Below are 18,244 nucleotides of genomic sequence, written 5' to 3' on the forward strand. Positions count from 1 at the left end.
CTTAATAGCCTTGCTTTTAGCATTCAAAGCCTTAGTAATAGCTTGGATTATTCTGCCCACCATGTTACTACCAATCTTGCCTCTCAAATTAAACTTGGTTATCATCATCTATCTTATCTTGTCATGCATGTCCATAATATGCATGTCCTTGGTTTTTTACACCTAGCTATTGAAACATTCAGAGAGGTTATTATTGATGTAATCTACCTTGCAGTGATCAGAGAATTTGCTTATATTCCACACATATGGATGATTGTTATCCAACCAGGAAAGTGCATCAGGACTCTTCTCCTCTATCTTCCCCATGTGGTAATTGAACTTCTCAATTGTGAAGCTCTTGGCAGCTGCCCACATATTCTGAGCAAACAAAGGACCATAGTACTTCTTCTTCATGTTCTTCCACAAGTGTCTCATACATTCTCTAGGTTGAGTTGTAACCACTCTTGCATTTGTTCATCAGTTTTAATCTCAACAGAGGCATCGTCCAAATAACGCCAAAAAGTTATGTATTGCTTAGAACCCCACATAAAGTGCTTAGTTATGTGATCAACTAACTGCAACAACCCAAAGTGGTGTCTATCAATACATGGTGTTAAGGTTTTACTTTTGCAATATGTCTTTATCCCCCCATCTGTCAAACTAAAATATGACCGAACTTTAACAAGTTTCATATCGCTGTTAACGGGCCTACAAATCATAGCAAAAGATATACAATTAGCTAAATCGTCCTAAAGACCGAAGCTAATTTGTCCTACAAACCGAATTGAATTGGCATCCATGAGATCTAGGAACAATCACAAGAATTTACCTAGCCTCTCCACACTCCATTGCTTCACAGTTGTTGTTTCCTTGTTCCAACAAAAAAACCTGTATAAGCATGTTGCAACGAGTAACTACTTGGAACAACACACTCACATACTGAACGAAAACTGATAACTTCTACCTACACCAAGCCATATTGTTTGGCATGGTAACTACTAACTAGTCCAAATAGACAATTTTGGCACCTCCAACTTAGAACTATGATTGTTGAATCCATGGTCTCGGTCACAGTTATTTCATCAAGTACTGATGAAGATAGGCAATTTACTAACTCTAGATGATTTATGTAATTCCTCCTTTTTTAAAAAACAAATGTGCATAATAATGCCCCTAAGAACTAGAAAATTTCCAACCATCAACTTTTCCAAATTTCAACAAGATTTCCAGCCAATTTTCCAGCTGGACTCATGCCCAAGTAGACTAAAGGTTCACGAACCACTTACAACCAACAGCACACAAATGTTCTGCATAATCAGTTTTGGAGTTCACGAACCACTTACCGAGCTGATGAAATTGACAAAGCGCCTGCTCCAATGCCTGCTCGCACGCCCGCGCCTGCTCACGCGCCCACACCCTCGCTTGCTCGGGCACCCGCGTTTGCTCGTGCGCCCACACCCGCGCTTGCTCACGCGCCCAGGCCGCGCCTCCGCCCGGCTTGCTCGCGCGCCCGTGCTGCGCCTCCGCCTGATGTGCCGCCGCTTGATAGGATAGGGTTCGACTGGCTGCAGGCGATGGGAAGAAAGAAAGGATAGGGATCCACACTTGCACATGGGTATTTTGGTCTATTTCCATTCCTTCCAATTTACCAAAGATTTTTTTTCTTTTTTTAATTAGAAAATCGATTGTTACCTGACGGTGTGAAAAACTGGGGGCTGACGGTCGATTCACGTTCAAACAATGAGGGCAAAGTCACAAAGTTATAAAAATAGAGGTAAAATCACAGTTTCGCTCCAAAGTAGAGGTAAGAACACAATTGCCCCAAACATAAAGGACATGTTCTTATAGATTGAGTCCATCCTGCCTAAAACAATCCAAACTTCCCTAATAATTTTACTTGTTATTCTAAACATACCTCGCCGGCCGGGCTGCTTGGAGGAGGGGATGGCGTGAAGAATGAAGTGACAAGGAATATACTTTGGGAACATATATTTCAGGGTTCTGTGAAGAAAGAAGCGATAAGGATTCGATGTAATCTTTGTTAATGCAATGCGATAACATTTTTTATGCCTAGCACCGAAATGAAAGAAAATCAACCTCTAGATTGTTGACGTGGAGGATGTGATTGTTGGAAAAAAAAATAGCACTTTCAGATTTAATTTAATTCAATTCCTGATATAAAATGAACAAGAACAAATGCAAATAATCAATAACGAATGTGCTTTGACTAGCTCCGACTAAATTCGACTAGCCTGAGTAGGATTCGACAAATCCCGACAAGCCTCGACTAGAGCATGTCCCCGACAAGATATTCGACTAGATACTCGACCAGCAGATGTACTTAGCTGGGTACTTGAGTAGGATTTACGTATGTACCCGATGACGACGTGAGATGCAGACACCCCCATGATGTCAATGCACAATGCAGTAGACGATGACGAAGATGAAGTAGTCAATGCAGAGGCCACCGTGATGTCGATCCAGTAGGCGATGATAAAGACGAAGTAGTCAAAGTAGATCGCGATGATGTAGAGGAAGCAGATCGTGAGCAGTCGCGATGAACGCTTCCCAAAAACTTTATTCGCCCTCTCCCAGTGCAGGATCCCAAGAGCGACGGGTTCTGGAGACTTGCTTTCCCATTCGTCGATGCACGCCGGCGCAGCGGGATGGAGTAGACTATGTGTGACAGCACAGTAGATAGAAATTGGCAAAACCCTAATTGCGTGTTTGCAGCTCGCGTCGTTCCTTTGTGCGGCGGCTGGCAGATATATATAGAGTGAGAGTCGTACGGTTGACACGCACCACGATCAAAGACGGTTACGTCGCCACGATCGAAGTCTTAACCAACACGATTTCCATATATTTATCCGTTTGCCCATGCAGCAAAAAGAAAGAAACCGCAAAAGGAAGCCGGACATGCGCAAGCAACTGGACCCGATTTCGGTGGACCATTCACGCAGGTGCTATGCGCCCGCACCCTCCGCCCCGGCCACGACCCAGCTCAGCGAGGCGAGGCGAGCGCGCGCGCGCGTGTTCTTCTAGTCCTCTTATCCACACATGCTAAGTGGGTGGAGGAGAGAAACCCTTTTAAGTTGGTTTCCATCCACTTTCATTAGCAAGGTGGGACTAAAGAATACACACCTCCCTCACATGGTTGGGCCTTTGAGATTTATTTGGAATTATACAAATATAATAAGCTAAGCCCATATATTCTAACAACCCCCAGCAGATCTCAAAGTCCCACGAAGATTTGCCTTTTTCTCAGTACTGTTTGATATACCAGTGTTTCAGTGGAGACTGTTAAGTTAAAAATCCACCTAGAACATCAAGCTACACTCATTCACAACTTGGACAATGGACTAAGTCTTGAATTGCAAGTCTTGTGCAAACAAGTTTCAGTTGAATTCATAACTGATACTTGGATGCCAGTAGGCTACCCTGCGGGTGGAGCATATAAGTCATACTCCATGGTCTCTTTAAGAGTTTATTAGAGATCACCTAAGTCCCATAGACTGCGACCAACAGTCAGGCTCATATAGGTGTGTTCTTTCAAGAATGCTATGTAGGTTAGCATCTTCGCTAATTAAAGCCAACATAACACATTAAGGCAATAGACAACCTGCCTTACAGATTTTGAGAGTATTGCATCTTCACTCGAGTGGGTTGTGCAGTACTCTCCTTCAGTTAACCAATAGCTTGTTCTTCCCAGGTCCTAATTCACGGGATCTTCAATCACATAGGTTGGGTTACCACTACTTTATAACTCACATGGGTCTCATACCCATCTCCTTCGATGCATTATCTATCACATTCCGTAATAGTCCATTTGTAAATTGTTCTACCAGGTTTTTAACCGTTTGGATATAATCCAACGCTATCACTCCGGAGTGCCTCAATTTTCTGACAGATTTCAATCTTCTCTTTACATGTCTTGAGGATTTCATGTTGTCCTTAGAACTGTTCACTTTGACAATAAACCTTTGATTATCACAGTTCATAAGGATAGTCGGTATCGGTTTTTTGACCACTGGCAAATCCATCAAGAGCTCACACAGCCATTTTGCCTCAATAGTGGCTGTGTCTAACGCTGTGAATTCTGCTTCCATGGTTGACCTCGTCAATATGGTCTGTTTGCAAGTCCTCCATGAAACAGCAGCACCACCAAGAGTGAATACATATCCATTTGTGGCTTTGATCTCATCAATATCGAATATCCAATTTGAATCACTATAACCTTCCAGCACAGATGGGTACCCAGTATAGTGAAATCTAAAATTCATAGTACCGAGCAAGTAGTGCATGACTCGATCAAGCACATGCCAATGATCATCACACGGGTTAGAAGTAAACTGGCTCAATTTGCTCATAGCAAATGAGATGTCAAGCCTTGTAGCACTAGTTAGGTACATGAGTGATCCGATTATATGGGAGTATCTCAGTTGATCCCTAGCATTTTTTTTATTCTTTCGAAGTATTAAGCTAGGATCATAAGGTGTTGAAGCGATCTTGCTGTCCATGTAGCCAAAGCAACTCAAGATTTTTTTCCACATAATGGGATTGCAAAAGTGTAATTCCATTCTCACCTCTGATCAATTTAATGTTTATGATCACATCAGCCTCTCCCAGATCTTTCATATCGAATTTTCTAGACAGATATGATTTGACCTCATTAATCACATCAAGAATTGTCCCGAAAATTAAGATGTCATCAACATACAGGAACAAAATAACTCCCTCACCCCCTCCATGATACTAATACACACATCTATCAGCTTCATTAACAACAAAGCCCGCAGATGTTAACGTTCTATCGAACTTCTTATACCATTGCTTAGGGGCTTGTTTAAGGCCATACAAAGATTTCAGCAACTTACATACCTTATCCTCCTGACATTCTACTACAAACCCATCAAGCTGATCCATATAGATTTCCTCATCCAACTCTCCATTAAGGAAAGCTGTCTTAACGTCCATCTGATGAACGAGAAGACCATGTGAGGCAGCTAAGGAGAGTAGTACTCTTATCGTGGTCAGTCTAGCGACATGTGAATAAGTATCAAAGAAATCTTCACCTTCTTTTTGGGTATAACCCTTAGCCACAAGCCGAGCCTTATACCCATTTATAGGGCGCGGAGGTGGTCTAGCTAGGGTGGTGCCAGTTCTGCTCAGGCTTGGATGCGGGGCGATGGCGCAGCGCCAGGGCGCTCGATGGCTTGAGTGGCGCGACAGGGGCAATCGAGTGCTTCACAGTGGGAGGGTTCCAATTTGGAACCGTACTAAAGGGCTGTACAAATAAGATTTGTACAGACGATTCCAAACTAGAACCGGCTGTAGTAAACTAATTAGTTCAGACGGTTCCAGTTTGGAACCGTCTATACTAATACAATACCATAAACAATTCATGTATAGAACCGTCTGTATGGTGTGCATTTGTACAGACGGTTCTAGTTCTAGAATCGTCTGTAACAGGCATTGCCCTAGTACTAAATTTTTTATATTTGAGCAACAGATCATACACAACAGATCAAATAGATATAGTCCAGTACATACATACACAACAGATCAAGAAGATGATTATATACAACCACAAGTCATTCAACATATCATACACAAGTCATTATATACAACCACAAGTCATTCAACAGAGTATTCAACATATCATATACAAGTCATTGACATAAGAAAATTTGTAGGAAGAAGTGATTAAGCAACAAAGTTGTCGACATCATAAACTTTGCCAGTCTCCTTTAAAATCTGTGCATTTATGAAATGGACAAGCCGTCTTTGAATATATGTGATCATATCAATGTCGAGCGTATTTGTAGGAAAATTATATGCATATAGAAGAATATTAAAATATTTAGGCACATTGTATACAAAAATGCATTTTAATATATTATAATAACACTAGCCGGCGGATATACTGGTGGACTAGAGCCAACGATTTGCATCATATTTTAGGCAACATAGTATTCACAGAAGTTGTTGCCCGGCGATTGCCTGTGGCACTGTAGAAATTTGTTTACGTGAACGGTAAATTTAGTTCTAGGGAGTACATATTACAACATGTGAGAGGATTATTCATGTGCGACAGAGGAATTATTACTAGGAAATTATGTTGGTGGGTCGCTTCGGTTTTTGGTCTCCGCACAATCCCACCCCCAATTGAAACATATTTCATGAACACCCTTGTGAGCACCTTCGCCAAATTTACATACTTCTCTGGTGGGTACTTCCCAAAGTCGAAGTATATCCAGTGTTGATCTTGTGGAAAAATACAAATGAGCATCAAATAGAATCCATAGTATCTGGTAGAAGAATGAGGTCTTTAATGTTATAGAGAACGAGCATGGCTTGCGCAATGTAATCCTCGACCTCCTATGGATATAGATCGACCATTTTGCATACGGCCGTTTGTGGGTTGAGGAATCCGATTTTAGCATTCTCATTCATGGCTTCTTGAATAATATGTCTACATATAAGAATAATATTATTGAAAGAGTTTATCAACGAGTTAGGCAGTTCATTTAGCATAGACTACGATTAAGAACACTTACAGTGTTTAACATCTTATTAGGCCAACATCTAGGGCATCACGACGGTAGAGGAGGAATAAATCCTCGAAGGGCACGATGAAGGTTCCACCTAAATGGAGGAAATATTTCCAATGGAACCTGGCACAGGGAAGGTGTTTCTCCTAATTGCACCTCCTCATGTAAAAATCGTCCACAATCTGACATGCCCAACCAAGTTGCTCAAACTCTTTCCGCTACATAAATTCATCTAAACACTAGATTTAAGTTAGCCATTTATGGTAATACATAATTAAACCCAATTATGTAAAACTTCTTAAGTCCATAGCTAATTATTTAAATAACCTAAAAGAGCCACATTACTCTACATTTTGAGCTTCATACCTAGATCTACATTTTGAGCATCATACCTAGAACAATTCTATCATGAAAAAAAATCTAGATCTAGATCTAGCTAGCTCTATGACCAAATTAGAACACAAATCTAGATCTAAACCAAATTATAACATAATGCTCACCTTAGACTAACAAATAGTAATGAATCTTCGAGTTTCTAACGAAATCTACCAATAGTTTTGTCAAAATCATTGGTCTCTTCTCCAAACAGCAAGCTCCTCTATTTCAGACAAGCTCGAGCACGAGGTGGGGGACTGAAATAGGCACAGTATAGATGGTTCCAAACTATAACCGTCTATACTATAGGATAGTAATAGTACAGGCAGGACCAGTTTGGAATTGTCTATACAATTAGTAATAGTATAGACAATTCCTATTTAGAACCGTCTACAATGGAGCGTCCCACTTTTTTAGAACTATTCGTTGTCATTGTCTCAGATGGTTCTAGTTTGGAGCTGTCTATGATACACTTTGCACAAACATCTCCGTAGATCTATCCGCACAAGAACGTCCCACTAAATGAATTCTATAGTAGTGGGAGCTCCAGAGCCACAGCATGCTCGTTGGCATCCTCTGTCTGGGCAAGTGGGACAACTTGCTTATCATGGGGCTCCGTGAGCATGGCATGCACCACTTCTCCTACTGCCTCTTTGGGCCGCAGTGGTGGGGCCACGACTTCCTTTGTTGGACTTAAGCTTGTTGCATTTCATGTTTGGCATGTTAGTTCGTTACATTAGTTTTGCATGCATGGCTAGTGGCATGAGGCGTGCGCTCATTAACGTTGAGGCTATTGCTTTTGTTAGCTAGTGGAGCTGCAATCACGTCGGATGTGGGATGGCGTGGACGAAGTGGATTGTGGTCAAAGAATGGGACCAATTTGTTAGCACGTTTGCTTTCTCCTCAGTTTATATAATAGGAGAAAGACAGTAAGAAAAGCTGCAACATTTTTGTGCAGCACAATCTTGTTGTCTCGCGTGTGCTCGAGTGATTAGAGTTTCCAGTTGTTCTCATGGGTGTTTTCTTGATCCAATTACAACAAGTGGCATTAGAGCCGGTGTAGAGATTATGTCGACAATGGCTGACAACATATCGCAGTCGCCTTCAGGGTCCCTCACTCCACCAAGGATCCACAGGGGCAACAGGACAAGGGTGCGCAACCGCGAGGTAGTGAAGCAGCAGGTGACAAAGGATAGTAGGGGGACGATTGTCTACCCCAAGCTAACACGCATGAACTACTCCGACTGGGCTCTCATAACGAGAGTCAACTTGAGAGCGCGGGGCTTCTAGCGAGCAATTGAGTCAGGTGACGCTGACTTCCATGATGATAGGATGTCACTATCCACAATCCTCCGCGCGGTGACACCTAGCGATAGGATGGCGATGATTGTTCATCGAGTTTCTGATGAAATGAAATGAAGAATAAAGAATAAATTCGATGGCTATTTCAATAAATGAAACAGGGAACACCTTTTCTCTAAACAACAAAAATAAATTCGATGAGCTCACTTTCTTACCCCTACTGGACTGGACTGCAACCACGACTAAAAAATGCTAGAACTATTTTTTGTTCAATATATAGGCCATGTTTGGCAGAGTTCTAGCTTCAAAAAAATTTGGATCTAGATCTAGCTAGCTCTCAAGACCAAATTAGAACACAAATCTAGATCTAAATCAAATTATAACATAATGCTCACCTTAGACTAACAAATAGTAATGAATCTTTGAGTTTCTACCGAAATCTACCAATAGTTTGGTCAAAATCATTGGTCTCTTCTCCAAACAGCAAGCTCCTCTATTTCAGACAAGCTCGAGCACGAGGTGGGGGGACTGAAACAGGCACAGTATAGATGGTTCCAAACTAGAACCGTCTGTACTATAGGATAGTAATAGTAAAGATGGGTCCAATTTGGAATTGTCTGTACAATTAGTAATAGTATAGACAATTCCTATTTAGAACCATCTACAATGGAGCGTCCCACTTTGTTAGAACTGTTCGTTGTCATTGTCTCAGACGGTTCTAGTTTAGAGCAGTCTGTGATACACTTTGCACAAGCGGCTCCGTAGATCTATCTGCACAAGAATGTCTCACTAAATGAATTCTGTAGTAGTGGGAGCTCCAGAGCCATGTCATGCTCGTTGGCATCCTCTGTCTGGGCAAGTGGGACAACTTGCTTATCATGGAGCTCCGTGAGCGTGGCATGCACCACTTCTCCTACTGCCTCTTTGGGCCGCAATGGCGGGGCCACGACTTTCTTTGTTGGACTTAAGCCCGTTGCATTTTATGTTTGGCATGTTAGTTCTTTACATTAGTTTTGCATGCATGGCTAGTGGCATGAGGCGTGCCCTCATTAACGTTGAGGCTATTGCTTTTGTTAGCTAGTGGAGCTGCAATCACGTCGGATGTGGGATGGCGTGGACGAAGTGGATTGTGGTCAAAGAATGGGACCAATTTGTTAGCACGTTTGCTTTCTCCTCAGTTTATATAATAGGAGAAAGACAGTAAGAAAAGCTGCAACATTTTTGTGCAGCACAATCTTGTTGTCTCGCGTGTGCTCGAGTGATTAGAGTTTCCAGTTGTTCTCATGGGTGTTTTCTTGATCCAATTACAACAAGTGGCATTAGAGCCGGTGTAGAGATTATGTCGACAATGGCTGACAACATATCGCAGTCGCCTTCAGGGTCCCTCACTCCACCAAGGATCCACAGGGGCAACAGGACAAGGGTGCGCAACCGCGAGGTAGTGAAGCAGCAGGTGACAAAGGATAGTAGGGGGACGATTGTCTACCCCAAGCTAACACGCATGAACTACTCCGACTGGGCTCTCATAACGAGAGTCAACTTGAGAGCGCGGGGCTTCTAGCGAGCAATTGAGTCAGGTGACGCTGACTTCCATGATGATAGGATGTCACTATCCACAATCCTCCGCGCGGTGACACCTAGCGATAGGATGGCGATGATTGTTCATCGAGTTTCTGATGAAATGAAATGAAGAATAAAGAATAAATTCGATGGCTATTTCAATAAATGAAACAGGGAACACCTTTTCTCTAAACAACAAAAATAAATTCGATGAGCTCACTTTCTTACCCCTACTGGACTGGACTGCAACCACGACTAAAAAATGCTAGAACTATTTTTTGTTCAATATATAGGCCATGTTTGGCAGAGTTCTAGCTTCAAAAAAATTTGGATCTAGATCTAGCTAGCTCTCAAGACCAAATTAGAACACAAATCTAGATCTAAATCAAATTATAACATAATGCTCACCTTAGACTAACAAATAGTAATGAATCTTTGAGTTTCTACCGAAATCTACCAATAGTTTGGTCAAAATCATTGGTCTCTTCTCCAAACAGCAAGCTCCTCTATTTCAGACAAGCTCGAGCACGAGGTGGGGGGACTGAAACAGGCACAGTATAGATGGTTCCAAACTAGAACCGTCTGTACTATAGGATAGTAATAGTAAAGATGGGTCCAATTTGGAATTGTCTGTACAATTAGTAATAGTATAGACAATTCCTATTTAGAACCATCTACAATGGAGCGTCCCACTTTGTTAGAACTGTTCGTTGTCATTGTCTCAGACGGTTCTAGTTTAGAGCAGTCTGTGATACACTTTGCACAAGCGGCTCCGTAGATCTATCTGCACAAGAATGTCTCACTAAATGAATTCTGTAGTAGTGGGAGCTCCAGAGCCATGTCATGCTCGTTGGCATCCTCTGTCTGGGCAAGTGGGACAACTTGCTTATCATGGAGCTCCGTGAGCGTGGCATGCACCACTTCTCCTACTGCCTCTTTGGGCCGCAATGGCGGGGCCACGACTTTCTTTGTTGGACTTAAGCCCGTTGCATTTTATGTTTGGCATGTTAGTTCTTTACATTAGTTTTGCATGCATGGCTAGTGGCATGAGGCGTGCCCTCATTAACGTTGAGGCTGTTGCTTTTGTTAGCTAGTGGAGCTGCAATCACGTTGGATGTGGGATGGCGTGGACGAAGTGGATTGTGGTCAAATAATGGGACCAATTTGTTATCACGTTTGCTTTCTCCTCACTTTATATAATAGGAGAAAGACAGTAAGAAAAGCTGCAACATTTTTGTGCAGCACCATCTTGTTGTCTCGCGTGTGCTGGAGTGATTAGAGTTTCCAGTTGTTCTCATGGGTGTTTTCTTGATCCAATTACAACAAGTGGCATTAGAGCCGGTGTAGAGATTATGTCGACAATGGCTGACAACATATCGCAGTCTCCTTCAGGGTCCCTCACTCCACCAAGGATCCACGGGGGCAACAGGACAAGGGTGCGCAACCGCGAGGTAGTGATGCAGCAGGTGACAAAGGAGAGCAGGGGGACGGTTGTCTACCCCAAGCTAACACGCATGAACTACTCCGAGTGGGCTCTCATAACGAGAGTCAACTTGAGAGCGCGGGGCTTGTAGTGAGCAATTGAGTCAGGTGACGCTGACTTCCATGATGATAGGATGTCGCTGTCCACAATCCTCCGCGTGGTGACACCTAGCGATAGGATGGCGATGATTGTTCATCGAGTGTCTGATGAAATGAAATGAAGAATAAAGAATAAATTCGATGGCTATTTCAATAAATAAAACAGGGAAGACCTTTTCTCTAAACAACAAAAATAAATTCGATGAGCTCACTTTCTTACCCCTACTGGACTGGACTGCAGCCACGACTAAAAAATGCTAGAACTATTTTTTGTTCAATATATAGGCCATGTTTGGCAGAGTTCTAGGTTCAAAAAAAATTTGTAGGTAGATACTGTAGCTCCATTTTTTCATGGAGCTGAAGTTGTAGATACATTAAGAATGTTTAGGTGAGTCATCTTGTTTACATTTTAGACTAAAAATATATGTTTAATCCACTATATTTTAGCCTACAAACTATAGATCTAAGGTCAATCAGGGATCTGGAGCTCTACCAAACAAGGCCATACTATTGGAGGATGGATCCTCACCGTCCTCCAAACGGCCAAAGCAGATACCCCCCCCCCCCTCGTGAGGAGCTCCGAACTTAGCCGACGAATGATAAAAAATGCTCATTTCAAATACGGACCACCCCTGCAGGGTTAGAGTTTTCTTTCAGAATTGAGAAAGACTACACGAAATTTCAGATGCAAACACAACCTGTGGAGGGGGAAAAAAAAGAAAGAGAAGTTACAGATGGGGTGGTCGTTGTTTCTAATACCGACCACCCCCGGAGCTCATATTTTGCTTGATTTCTCAATGATATAGCAACAATAAAATTTGAGACAATTTACAGGTATGAGTGATGCAATTTCAAAAACCCGTACAAAAATTGCATACACAAAATCAACCTGTGGAGGATAAACGGAAAAAGAGAAATTTCGGGCTCTGGTGGTCTGAGTTTGAACAAAGCCTGAGGTCTGAAAAGTCATAGTTCACTACATTGGGTGACCAGATCGCAACCATAGCATCTGAGAAATGCCAAATTTGAGAAGCAATGGCAAATGTTGAAGGAAGAACTAAAAAAGAGAAAAATCTTGAGTTGCAGTTCTTCGTGCTTACCAACCAACAGAGGCTCACTTCAGTTGTGCTGGTAGTATTGTCTGTTAGTGTACCAGCTGAAACAGTTTCTGAAACCGATCAAAGCATGTGGTCTGAAAGACGTGCAACGCAGATCTGTTGGTACTGCAGCAGCAGATGCGTGGATCTGAGTTCTTCCTCATTGGTCTGACAATAATCTCGATCTGGTTGTCTCTTCTCGGTCGATCCGCCGGTAGCTCCCCTCGATGAAATTTTTTTCTGTTGAAGGATCGGAAAAATAATACTAGTACTATGCAGATTGGAGACTCCCTGACCTCTAGGCCCAATGCCTTCCCACCTCTTTTGCACTTGTGCAGCCGAATTGCCTGCACACAGTCCTCGAAAGACCTAGACATGTTGGCTATATTAATTTGTGTGCTACATTAAATTTAGATTTAGAATTTGAAAGTCCAATTCAAGACTCAAACTTAATTATTGTGTGATTGCCGAACCTTTATAATAATGAAATATGATTATTTGGAAAAATAATTTTGAAACTTTAAATTTAGAACTTCTAAGAATTTAATAATAAATTGTAGTTCACTGCATTGGCACTGTCGCACCCCACTGCAACCGCGCAGGTCCTATAGGTGTTGCTTGCTGCCGCCGGCACGCAACGCCGCTGCATCTCCCGTCGAGGTGAGTCCTGTCCTCCTTCCCTGTTCCCATGTGGAGAGGCAAAAGCAAGGGGAAACAACCTGTTCGGTTCCTTGCCTTGCTATCTTCTTTCTTCCTCTTTCTCTTCTCAACCGAGCACAGCAGCAACGAGCTCCATTTGGCGAGGCGATGCATGTGTCCGGTTTTGCTGCGTCTTGAGAGTGTAGTTGCAGTAGCACACACCCAAGATGGTTGGTTTCTTGTTTTTTTACCCCCTTCAGACATGTAGTTCTGACTTGTGAGCAGTTGTTTGGATGAAACCTCCATATATTATTATTGCAAACAATCACCGTTGTGATGCAATAAAACTTGAGAATGATAATAACTTGGTGGCATTAGCTGACAGTATCGACAACTAGCTGGCCTGTTGTGGAGTAATATTCCCCACTCGAGTTCTTGCCCCTTTTCTCCTACTAGTATCTTTCACTCTCATAGGTCTCTTTTCTCCTATACACAAATGAAATGCGTGGTAGGCTAGCTAGCCTTACCTTTAGCATGCGAGTTTCCAAGTCTAACCAAACACTTCCATCCCCACCACACCTACACAGCAAGCAAGCAGATAGATCTTGAGAGCTCACCATCATATCTAGGCGGCAACAGCAGTAGGTGAAGACTGGCCTCCCTAATTTTGTTCCAACTAGTAGTATTCCATCACTACCTTTGCGTGAAAGCTAGCAATATTGCATAATTTTCTAGTCAACCGATCCTTTGATTTCTCTGTTATTATAAAATGGAGTATTTTTGTTTTTCTTTTTATTTAAGAAGACGTGACTTCGATCGAGATGACCTAGGTGGTAAAGCGATAGGTGAAGACTTGCCTGCCTAAGACTAATTCGTACCAACTGGAGTAGTAATTAAGACGAGGTCGGTAGATCGAGCTTCTTCTCCACCACCAGACAACTAACCTCACAACCTGCTGTGCGCACAATAATTAGGTACTGGCCGGCAGCTGATTAGATTCGAGTAATTGATGTTGCTGCTCCATCGGTCTGCTGGATCCCAAGCAAGCAGATAGAAAGAGCAAGCACTTCCAAGGTGATAGATAGAGTGATTAATCTTGAGAGGTCGCCACTATGGATCTGGTGACGGGGGCCATGGGCAACCTCGCCCCCAAGCTGCTGCAGCTGCTCCGAGATGAGTACAAGCTACAGACGGGCATGAGGGAGCGAGTGCAATTTCTCTCAGAGGAGCTAGAGAGCATCCACGCCGCCCTCCGCCAGGTTGCGGAAGTTCCGTGGGACCAGCTCGACGAGCCGGTCAAGGTCTGGGCACGCAAGGTCAGGGAGACGTCGTACGACATGGAGGACATCCTCGACACCTTCCTCGTGCGAGTCCAAGGCCGAGAGCCCGCCGACACAAGCAAGCTCAAACGCGCCTTGAAGAAGATGGGCGACCTGTTCAGCAAGGGCAAGGCTCGCCGTGAAATTGCAGGCGCCATCGAAGACATCAGGAAGCAACTTCAGGAGGTGGCCGAGCGGCGTGCTAGGTACAAAGTCGATGAGAATCTGGCTAACCCTGCCGCAAGGACGTCAACTATTGATCCTCGCCTTGCAGCTATGTACAAAGAAGTGACGCAACTCATTGGCATCGACAAGGCAAGGGGCAAGCTCATATCCATGCTGTCTTACCAGCATAGGGATGACGTGCCTGAGAAGGAGATGAAGAAAGTTTCTGTTGTCGGAGTCGGGGGATTAGGCAAGACCACTCTTGCCAAAGCAGTGTATGACAAGCTCAAAGGGGACTTCAATTGTGGGGCTTTCATTCCGGTTGGCCGGAATCCTGACTTGAAGAAAGTCCTCAGGGATATTCTCATAGATCTTGACAAGGAATATTACAGGAAGAATTTCAATATGATCAACCTATTGGATGAAAGGCAGCTCATAGATGAAATCCGAAAGTTACTTAAGAACAGGAGGTACGCATCTCCCGCCCTATGCTTCCTTACACTATAAAGTGCCTTTTTAGCTTATCGATCTACTCCGGGAATTCCTTCAAAATATGAGGTATGCGCCATCTAGCGTGCAAGTGTTTTTGTTCCTTTCTGTACTTATGCATTGCATATGGCACAAATCCTATTGGTTTATGAATTCCTCCACTGGACCACTAGTCATTGTTCCGTTGAAGCATTACAACCAGCTATTTTCCTTATTTTGTTTTACAAATTACTCATTATCAAATTATTACAGAACAGTGGGCACACGAGCATCAATAGCCTTGCCCTATACTCACCTAGCAGTCCCTATAAATAATATCCGAGTAGTGACGTAATTTGTGGTTGAAAAGTTCACAATACTTATGACCTTATGACTAGTAATATGATGGTTTGATTTTGTATTGCGTAATATGTGCAGTTGTTGAAGGCGCCGCAAAATTTCTAAAAAAAAACAAGAGTTCCTCGTCATAACAAACTTTATTTACTGAAAGTAGTGAATATTTGAAAGTTCTAAGAAACTAATATCATGAATTTAACATTTTAAATGATTGTTTATTTTAGGAGTTTATTTGAAAATGAGCACAGCATAGGCGGGCAAACAGATTTGAGCCCAGCCATGGTACGGTAGAATTCTATATTTGCCTCTGTTTCCTTTTACCTAGAGGCGTTGAATTTTGCATCTACATAGAAATATGTGGTTTCATCGATTCATAGCCATGTTCAACATTCGTCCATAGCTCAGCCTCTACGTGGGGCTGACACACGTATGGACATCACCTCACTTCGCTTTGGTCCTTGGTTCATGTAGAAGAACTAATACGTGTCACCTATGCCACGCTACTTCGTTTGATTATTTTTTTTCCTTTGCAAGCATGCATATTTGAGCTTTTATTTTAGTCTCCACATATATAAGAGCATGTAGTCAAGAACTCTCCTACATAACATTTTTTTGTTCAAATTTGAGAAGAACGGACACTTTTATTTTACTGTTAGCTATACAGAAGAGCAACGCAGTTAACAGCTTTGAGCATTAGTTTACAACACATTTAAGTTTAAGTCTACTACTTAAACATTATTAATTCACAACTGGACTTAGATGAGTAATTACGTATTTTTCCTGGAAGCATAATGGACTCGTAACCATAATTACTGAACCTCTGCAAATAAGTATGAGCACATCTTTGATGACTGTTCTTGATGTTGGCACACTTCTCTCTTTTATAGACGCTCCAGATAGCTTTAGTAACTCATAGTTCTTGCACTTAATGTGGATAGGTATTTCATTGTTATTGACGACATATGGGAGACACAATCTTGGGAAACAATCAAATTGGCTCTTGTTGAGAATAATTGTGGAAGTAGAATAATCACAACTACTCGTAAATTTGAAGTTGCTAGAGAAGCTGGTGAGGTTTACAAGCTACAACCACTTTCATGTGACAACTCTAAAAAGTTATTCTATACAAGGATATTTGGTGGTGAAGGAAAATGTCTTGATAACCAACCGGATGAGATACCCGATAAAATTTTGAAGAAATGTGATGGTATACCGTTAGCTATCATCACAATGGCTAGTTTGTTGGTGGGTAAGCCAAGGGAAGAATGGTGTGAGCTCTATAGCGCTATTGGTTTTGGACATAAAGATAACAGGCATGTCGAAAATACTATGAGGATATTGTCTTTTAGCTACTATGATTTGCCTTCACATCTAAGGATATGCTTACTGTATCTAAGTGCATTTCCAGAAGATTATTTTATTGAGAAAGATCCTTTGATATGGAAGTGGATAGCTGAAGGTTTTGTCCATGAGAAACAAGGAAATTTGTCGTTATTTGAGCTTGGAGAAGGATACTTCAACGATCTCTTAAATAGAAGCATGATCCAGGCAGTGGAGAACGAATGGGATGGCATTGTAGTAGGTTGTAGTGTTCATGATATGGTTCTTGATCTCATCCGTTCCTTGTCATGTGAAGAAAATTTTGTTGCTATATTAGATAATGTTGAAGGCACATTATCACAAAGCAATGTACGTCGGTTATCCCACCAAAATAGAACCGTACGGAACAATACTCATCAGGCTAACCATATGGACATGCCACAAGTGAGGTCATATATTGCTTCTAGGTGTCGTATTAATCGGTTGGTCCTGCTTTCGAGCTTTAAACTTCTACGGGTGCTAGCCATAGAAAATTGCAGATTTGGGGGAGATTGCCATCTTGAGAATGGCCTATTTAGGGAAGATTTCCATCTTGAGAATCTTGGGAATTTACTTCACTTGAGGTATCTTGGGCTAAGAGGCACAAATATTCGTGAGCTCCCGAAAGAAATAGGGGATCTCAAGTTTCTGCAGACACTTGATGTGGCAGAAACTAGTATAACAGAACTGCCCGCGAGCGTTGTTCTACTAACACAGTTGGTGTGCCTACGCGCTGATTGGTTGAACACGAGTGTGCTGGATGGGATTGGAAAGCTGACGTCCTTGGAGGAGCTGAAAATACTTGTTGGCAGGGACGACAAGTCCCAGAGGCGGTTTGTGAAGGAGCTGGGCAGCCTGAGGGAACTGAGGGTGCTCGAGACTAGTATTGATGATGTGATGGATGAGAGCCAGCAGAGAGAGTTAGTGGAGTCTCTACGCAATCTCCACAAGATCCAGCATCTAACACTTTATATTTATACTCCGGAAGTAGTGGATATAGCCACGTGGGAAGCAGCAGGCTTTACCCTCCCGCGACATCTCCGATATTTGGCTTTATATTGGATCGAGTTCTCTAGGCTGCCGTCATGCATTAATCCCACACGTCTTCCCAACCTCACCTCCTTGGAATTGTGTGTGGCTAGTTTGGATGAGCGGGATCTGAACCTCCTTGGTTGGCTAACGGAGCTCCGTTATCTCCAGCTTTTTTTCGAGTCCACGGTAACAGTAAGTGATATTAATGCCAGTGATGGCTGCTTCCAGAACCTGAGGGTGTTCTCGTTGCCACGTTCAATGGTCCAGTTTGAGCGCAACAAGGAGGACTCGAGCGTTTCACTTCATATATGGAATGGAACCGATGCGATGCCCTTCAAGTGCTCTACAGAAAACGACTGCAGCCTTTGTGCTATACCCTCTGCCGTGATGCCAAACCTTCAATCCCTTTCCACTGCTGTCTTTGTGCGGGCCTTAAAGGATGGCAACGGTGACTGTGACA

The 18,244-nt window shown here is 42.7% G+C and overlaps 1 protein-coding gene across 7 annotated transcripts in view; it reads left to right on the forward strand.

The window, feature by feature from the left end:
• Nucleotides 1–14,015: 14,015 nt before the first annotated feature.
• The window catches only part of LOC133886227 (disease resistance protein RGA5-like), a 5,238-nt gene continuing 1,009 nt past the window's right edge, over nucleotides 14,016–18,244 (forward strand). For 5 of the 7 annotated variants that reach the window (XM_062325959.1, XM_062325962.1, XM_062325961.1 and 2 more), the window contains exons 1-2: nucleotides 14,016–15,038; nucleotides 16,332–18,244. The exon at nucleotides 16,332–18,244 is cut by the window's right edge and continues 197 nt beyond it. In XM_062325959.1, coding sequence (XP_062181943.1) covers nucleotides 14,197–15,038; nucleotides 16,332–18,244 — 2,755 coding nt within the window. In that variant the 5' untranslated portion in view covers nucleotides 14,016–14,196. The remainder of the gene's footprint in view (nucleotides 15,039–16,331) is intronic. The other 2 variants (XM_062325958.1, XM_062325957.1) reach the window with 1 other exon arrangement.

The sequence above is a fragment of the Phragmites australis genome, chromosome 12 (assembly GCF_958298935.1).
Source record: "Phragmites australis chromosome 12, lpPhrAust1.1, whole genome shotgun sequence".
In the NCBI taxonomy this organism is placed as follows: Eukaryota; Viridiplantae; Streptophyta; class Magnoliopsida; order Poales; family Poaceae; genus Phragmites; species Phragmites australis.